Source organism: Pezoporus wallicus, unplaced genomic scaffold (genome assembly GCF_028554395.1).
Source record: "Pezoporus wallicus isolate ANWC-B61680 ecotype Strahan unplaced genomic scaffold, APGP_CSIRO_Pwel_v1 contig_1739, whole genome shotgun sequence".
Lineage (NCBI taxonomy): Eukaryota > Metazoa > Chordata > Aves > Psittaciformes > Psittacidae > Pezoporus > Pezoporus wallicus.
In genome coordinates this window covers 2,910,812-2,918,676 of record NW_026637351.1, presented here as the reverse complement: position 1 = coordinate 2,918,676, position 7,865 = coordinate 2,910,812, and the positions used below count along the sequence as shown (strand labels likewise).

The following is a 7,865-nucleotide window of genomic DNA, read 5'->3' as shown; positions in this document are numbered from 1 at the left end:
CAACTTTTCAGAGACTGACTCGTATGGCTAATGGCAGCCTCATGAGCAGGAGGGAGAGCACAGCCACTGCCTGGCTAGGTAAGCAATGCATCCAAATGACTTCTGCTGGGAATTTTAGTTTCAAGTTTTTGATGATAAGCTGGTTATGCCCTCAGCACCAGCACCTATTTCCTGGGGACATGGCCAGTCTCTTACTGTTGCTGATCTTTTCCCATCTCAGATGATAGGAACCGCTGGTGAAAAGGATTCAGATGAGGACCTGAAAAGGAGTTTTACAGAGCTGCAGGATTCCCTGAGAAGGTCAGTGGTGGAAGAAAGATACTCATCAGGAAGGTGCTGGGGACTTCTTCAGTTTGACTGTGTGTGGGAGAGGAGCTTTTCCCATCATCTTCCTTCCTAAACATAGATCTCATTGTGGGAAAATGATGCAGGGAAATGAGAGAGGATGAAACCTGGATTTGCTCTTCTTGTGTGTTTCTAGATCCTTCAAGTTTGCTTTCCAGACCTGAAATGCCACTAGTGAATAATCAAGGTAATGTTTGCCATCATTTTAAATGGTGAGTATACTCTTATTTGGCATTACCTAGTAACGGATTAGACAGGTCATTTGGAAAGATGTAGGGTAAATGCTCAGTTATTGCAATCATTGTTTCTTTACCCTTCTAAAAACTCTGCAAACATTTTTTTTTGTCGCTCACTTTTCTTTCCAAATACTGAATTACCATAGTGTTTAAAAGAGCAAAAGAGATCATCCCTGGGTGGAATGTTGTTTATGCCTTCCTCTAATATTTTTCCCTTACTGCTGTATTTCACCCTTTTCCTTAAACACACATCTCATTTGAGACCCTCTGTGTCAGTAAGTTGGAGGCATCTTCCAGCTGCTGCCCTGTCTGCTACCACAGTGTTAAAAGCAAAGAACATCATTTTTGGGGAAGGGGTACAGAAGAAGAGGTGGGAATGTTTCCAGCTATGCTGCTCAGAGGAGATCTGGCCAACAAAGGAGATGTGATCTCCTGTGCTCTGAGCAGCAGCTCTCCAGAGGGTTTGGTGAGGTTCAGATGGAGGATTTTTTTCTGACTTCCTTTGCAAGAGAAAGAGGGAAAATTGCCACAAAGGCTGTGGTGCTGAGGGGCTCTTACTTCCAAGGGGATGTTTCATCACTGGATGGTCCTTGAGTGCTTGTTTTCCATGCAAACAGATACGCTTGTAAATAGAGATCTTAGAAGTGTGCTGTGAAATGCCACTATCAGAAGACCCAGATTTGGCCTTAAAAAAATCTTTCACGTATAAAGAAAATAGGCTGGATATGGCTTGAGTACAGACATTTCCTTTATCAAGTGATTGAAGGACAATCAGGGAGTGGATTTCATTATCAGCATGCTCGTTCTTACACTGCACACAGTGTACACAGCTGCTAGGGGAGGTCTGCTTTGAAGGTCAGAGATGTGTCTGAGCTTGGGGTAGCTGTAGCTGAACATTGAGCTTGTTTGGGACAGGCTCACATAGAGGACTGCCTATGCACATATGTCCCTCTGGATGTCACCCTGAGCCCACACAAGGCTCTCATTCCAGCAGCAACACTTGCATCCATCATTTTCCAAACAGTCGCCTGTGGTTAGGCATTTGGGAACAGGCAAATCCTTAATCTGTCTGCCCCTCAGTTTATGTAACAGCTTAGCAAAAACAACAAGTGCCCCTGTTTGCAAGCAGCAGCGTGGACTGGTGCATAGAGGTAGCAAAGGAGGCATCCCCTGGGCAACCTGCACGAAGCAAGAGCATCATGAGGCCAGTGTGTTGTCTGCTCTCCAGTCCTCAGGCTCCTCACATGTCTGCTCAGAACCTTGACTGAAGGAGACTTTCTGTTAGCTGTGCCTGGTAGATAAGAGCTCAGGAAAAGGGAGAAGAGCATAAAAACAAACAAAATGACAGCCTGTCTAAAATCCTTTCCACCCCTCAGAGTCCTTCACTATCATATATCCTTGAGGTGATGCTGTTTTGCTAATACTCGGGTCACAATAGCGTGATGAGGCTTGATGGGACCTGAATTTCAATAGAATCTGCAGCTTCCTTCTGGAATGCTCACTCCATGTATCTAAATCCCTCTTCTACATGCAATGGCCAGGTTAGTTTGAACAGAACCAGGCTAGGCAGCTCCTGGGTTGATGTCCTATTAGTGGGGACCTGCGTAGCATCTGGTTTTGCAAGACTGCCTAAAGAAGTAACAGGTAGCATAAAGTCAAACATAGTTTTGTGCATGTTGCCTTCAGACAGAATGGAGAAAGGGCAGAGTTACTGCAGTTCAAACAGTAGGTTGGTCTGTACATTAAAGCCTTAGGGGCTGCAAAAATAAAAGCTTTATGCTTGCTGAAGCTGATGCTTCCCAGCATATCACCTCACATGTCCATCTTAATAAAAATGCCTATTGGGAATACAGCTGTAATGGACAATTACTGTGCAGCAAACTGGCAGTGAGAAGCAGCCCAGCTGCTGGAAGGTTCCCTCTCCAGTCTGCAGGAGTGTGGGGGAAAGCCTGTCCCTTGGCCCCTGGGGCCAGATATGCACATAGGGGCCAGATACGCACATAGCGGCAACAATGTGATCCCAGCAGTGCTGCAATAAAGTGGCTGTTGGTAAAACTGTTGGTATCTCATGTCTTGCTGAAAAAAGTATAAAAGGATTATACTTGTGTGGGTGCTGATGAACTTCAGCAGAAAAACCAGGCAGTAGCAATACCACCATTTCCTGCTAGTGACTACCTGGAGAATCTGATGGTGTGGCTGTTCATTTTGTTGAGCAGCAGGTGGGATGTGCCTATGAGAGCAATAACAAAATGAGCTCTGCCTTCAGTTCTTCCTTTCTAATGAGTTTATTTTGCAGATGCCTGGCTGACAGGGTGTTTTTCCCCACAAAAATGCCTGTCCATGGGGGATGATATTTCCCATTCCTTTCATCCTTCTCTGATTTCTCCCCAAGAGTTTTCTCCTTCTCTTCTTCATTGTACATCCACTTGCATGGGACTAACTTGAAAAGAAACCACAGTAGCCACACACGTCCCATGTCAGGCTGGTAAAAGGACAAAGCAGCTGCTCCCATCAAGCCTGAGGTACTATGGTGACTGTCTCAAGAATTGGCAAATCAATAAAAACTGTGCTGGAGGTCCAAAGTACCTCATCATGAAGAAAGCAGTTGAACAATGTCTATAAACTTGTTTTTCCTCATGCTGTTCTACCAATACACAGCGGGAATGTATTTTTAAACACTGTACCGCATCCTTAAGAGCTGGTATTTCCCCTTGCAGTGCCACACCAGCTCCTGGCTCTGGTGGAGAAATGTTAGGTTGAATGAACAAGAAAAGAAAGAATCAAAAGGCATGAATTTGTCATGCCCCAAGCAATTAACTTATCGCCCCAGCCCACTGCCAGACTAGCATAGACTGTCCTCCCCTCTTCCCCACCCAGAAATACTGCAACCCATACACAGCTTCTGACCTTCAAAGCATCTCTGCCTGCTCCCTGGCCAAACCATGTCCCCATCAGCTTGCAGAGAGACCAACCACAGAGACACTGAGATCTAGGTGTGTCCACCTCTTGGGGAGAGAAATTAATGAGGGATGATATTCTAGATGATGTGTGACACACACACACATCTTCTTAGAAGGTTTAAGAACCCAGCAGATTTTCAGGAATCTTTCACGAGAACTTCCTGGTCAGCACTGAGGGTGAGAATTATCCTGGCTAGAAGGGAGGCAAAGATAGCATATTTTTTTTTCCTGTTATGACTAATATATTTGCATCCTGATTCTCTCCTCCCATCCCTCCATGGGGATGGCATGTTCCTCCCTGACAGTGATCCTTTGGGTACCCCACGTCCATGCGGTGTGGGCCTGTGTGCGGTCCTGCCCTGCCAACTGCGTGTGCACTCAAGAGCGGAGCTGCTCCGTCCTCTGCGATCGTGTCGGTCTGGGGCAGATCCCTACCCAGTTCCCTTGTGAAGCCTCCTCTATTAACCTGGACAAAAACAGCATCAAGTTCCTCTCTGAGAGGGCCTTTGGGACCTTGCCTTCCCTCAAGTCCCTGTCCCTCAATCACAACAATATCTCCTTCATCACCCCAGGAGCTTTCAAGGGGCTGCCCAGCTTGACTGAGCTGAAGATGGCCCACAATGAGTACATTCGCTATCTCCACACGCGGACTTTCACTGCCCTCAAACGGCTGGTGAAGCTGGACCTGGCGGACTGCAACCTTTTCAACATCCCTGACAGGATCTTCATTGAGTTGCCTGCTCTACAGGAGCTCTTCTGCTTCCAGAACAACTTCCGGAGGATCCCAGGTGCCATCAGGGGCATGGGGAACCTGACCCATGTTTACCTGGAGAGAAACAGGATTGAAGCGGTAGCCTATAACTCCCTGCAGGGCCTGACCAAACTGAAATACCTGAATCTGCAGGACAACAAGATAAATGTAGTTCATGAGCGAGCTTTTCAGGGCTGCCAGAAGATGGAATACCTGTATCTGAATGACAATTTGATCAGCGAGCTTCCAGAAAACTCCTTTGATGGCCTCAGGTGCCTGAAGATGCTCAACCTAGGGGGGAATTTTCTTAGGAACATTTCCAACACCTGGTTCAGGGACCTGGGGCAGCTGGAGGTACTCTACCTGGATCGTAACAGGATCAACTACATTGAGGATGGGGCTTTTGAAAACCTCACCAGCCTGGTTGCGTTGCACTTGAACAGCAACAACCTGACAACCCTGCCCTTTTCTGTCTTCCAGCCAGTGTACTTCCTTGGGCGACTGTACCTCTTCCGCAACCCCTGGGAGTGTGACTGCCGCATCGAGTGGCTGAAGGAGTGGATGGAGAATTACAGGCTTGTCAGGGATATTCCCTGTGCCTCCCCCTCCTCAGTAGCTGGGATTGACCTAATGGACGTGCTCTATGAGAGATCTCCAGAAGGTTACTGTCTTGACCCGGCTGAGCTAAATGTCACATCTGAAGGCCCGACCCCAACTGAAGAGCCTTGGTCTACCACAGAGAGCAAGTTCAACAGCCTTATCTCCAAACTCTTGCTCCAGATGGGCCTTTCTGAAGAGGTGGCAAATACCACTGAAGTCTACAGTAACACCACACAGCTGGGTGGACTGACTGATGGGGTTTCTTCTGGGGTGGGGAAAGACAGAATGGAGGCCGTCTCCTTCTCTTTTTACCTTCCAGCCCTTTTTACAGTGATTGTTTGGCAATGCAAATAGTCCAAGGGCTACATGAAGCATGGGTCCTGCATAAGTGTTCCTGTACCTACTCAAGTCATCAGGGAAAAGTTTGTATTATGAGCCTCCAATACATAACTGGATCCAAACTCTCCCATGTTGGGTTGGTTGGATCTGGCTCCTGATTCTCCTGGGAGCTAGTGGGATCTGTTTCAAGGCTGGATCACACTTCAGGTGATAAACCTGTCCTGTGGGTTCTTAGTGCTGCCCACTCACACTGCTGTGTGGAAGATGAGCAATGAAAGGATAACTGTAAGGTTGAGTTTCACTTAGAGACATGCAATGGCTCCTACTGGGAGCAGAGGGAAGAGCAGTCTGTATGGATGGCAGTGCGGTACTCTGTATTCTGTTGGGCCAACTCCAGTTGACCAAACTATCTGCTTTATAAGAGCAAGACAAGGCATCAAAAGCACCCCCCCCCCCCCCTTCATATCCTGACAGACACCCACACCCACAGTGGATGCTTCCAGATGCTGGCAAACTGATTTCCACCAGCATGTGTGGGGGGAACAGGGCTGTCTTGAGCAGCATCCAGGGATGCAACACTAGCCCTTGTGAACAAGAGAACAGCATCTGGGGATGGCGCCTGCCCCAGGCAGGGCTGGGATGGGGCACATACTTCTCTGGGGAAAAGCTATTTAAACTGAACAGCTTACTTACTAACATTGTTTCAATGTGTTTTTACTTCTCAGTATATTGTTTCAAGGAACATATTGTTTTTATTTGTAGATTATTTCATGGCATGAAGGGAGGGGCAGAACATTGCAATGACAAATGCATCCACGCCCTGCTAAATATTTTGTATTTCCACCACTAACGTGTACCATATAGCATGTCATATTATGCTGTACAACCAACTATGCCATCATTTTCTTTCATAGAATCATAGAATGGTTTGGGTTGGAAGGGACCTTGGGTGACATAGTTTAGTGTGAGGTGTCCCTGCCCATGACAGGGGGATTGGAACTAGGTGATCTTAAGGTCTTTTCCAACCCTAACTACTCTATGATTCTATGATCTAGTTCTCCAATCCCCCTGTTATGGGCAGGGACAACTCACACTAGACCAGGTTGCTCAAAGCCTCATCCATATGGCATCTAACATGTTTTTTTCTTTGAAATCTTTGATGAAAGCTGCTAATATGATCAGAAATAATTATCATGCTTTATGTGTCAGAGTACATTAATAAAATACTTTGATATTTTGCTCACAAAAATAAATTAACTGCTCATCCCTCCCTTTTTATTTTTGAGATCCTTGAATTATTCTGGTAGTTTTTTTATAGGCTACTCAAATTAACACACATGAATGTCCTTTTTATGGTGTAGAGCAAATGGCACACTATTTATTGCAGCGTAAAGAATAGACACTTTAACTTAGAACATGATAGTACTTACATTTGTGTTAAGTAGTAACACTTTAAAAAATAAGTGACTATATAGAAATACACTTTTGTGATATTTTAACTGTATCAAATCATTATACATGGCTTATACTATGATGTACATGTTCATATGAAATGATAGAATATATACAATCTTTTATTACTGCTAAAATGTCATGAAATAGGAATAAAAATGGAAATAAATTAAACCCCCCTATCAAACATTTTCCTACCCCCTTTTTTTCCACTCACCTCTACCCCTTCCTTTCATGACCAATTCAACATGAATATGACCACTCTTGCCCCAGTTTGGTCCCTGTGGGTGCTGGAGTAGCAGTGTCAGAGTGGGAGCTGCCTTGTCTCATGCTTTGCTAAGGCTATGGTTCAGTATGGACAACACGTCGGCTAAAACCTACTGAGAGTAGCTGTCTTTGTCTCTGGCCCCTCCCTCAGTCACACACTGGCGAGTACCCAAAAATGTATGCAAAGGACAGATCAGCTAAGGATGGACTTTGGGCATAGAACAGCTGAAAAGTGGTGGGTAATGAATTATTGCATGAAGACCTTTTGTTAGCAGCTCCTGTGCCTTCTTACATCTGGGATCGCCTGGGAGAACAAATAAACTTCTTCAAAAAGGGCTCAACCCTTCAGCAAAGGTGCCTTGGGTCAGGTCTGTTCACACTGTTCAGCCCTTGGCCTCAAGCAGCTCTGGCACCCCAGCACATTTGTAAACAACTCTATGGATGGTCCCACAGACCATAGGGTTGGTTAAAGAGCTGCGGAGAAACCAACATCAGCTCAATAGGGTTGGTTAAAGAGCTGCGAAGAAACCAGCATCAGCTCATATGCAAAATGACTGTGTGCTCCTGACCTACTGGAGCAGCTGCTGCAAGAAACAGGGAAGCTGATGTTTTGCCTGCAAAAAGGAGGCATCTCCAGCAGCTTCAAGACACATGCTTTGAGGCAGCCTGCCTTGGTCTGCAGCACTCTGTCCCAAAAGATCTACTGCTTTCTAATTAGCACCAGAGATTTCTAGAGGAAGGCTGAGTACAAGGGAAACCAAACCCTCCCTGTTGCAATGGCTCCTCAGCTATCTGTAGCTCGACCACAGTATTTTCCCCAGGGAAGAAGAATGCCAGATGGTTTGATAAATGCCTATTTGACCTGTTCTGTGAACTAAATTCAATGAGTTTGGATTTCCAGGCTATTTATGAATC

The 7,865-nt window shown here is 45.8% G+C and overlaps 1 protein-coding gene across 1 annotated transcript; it reads left to right on the top strand.

The window, feature by feature from the left end:
- Positions 1-226: 226 nt before the first annotated feature.
- Positions 227-6,169, top strand: NYX (nyctalopin). The gene is made up of 3 exons (XM_057405095.1): positions 227-300; positions 482-557; positions 3,847-6,169. Exons 2-3 carry the CDS (start codon positions 536-538, stop codon positions 5,244-5,246), a joined length of 1,422 nt encoding a protein of 473 aa, XP_057261078.1. The 5' UTR covers positions 227-300; positions 482-535; the 3' UTR covers positions 5,247-6,169.
- The last annotated feature ends 1,696 nt before the right edge of the window (positions 6,170-7,865 follow it).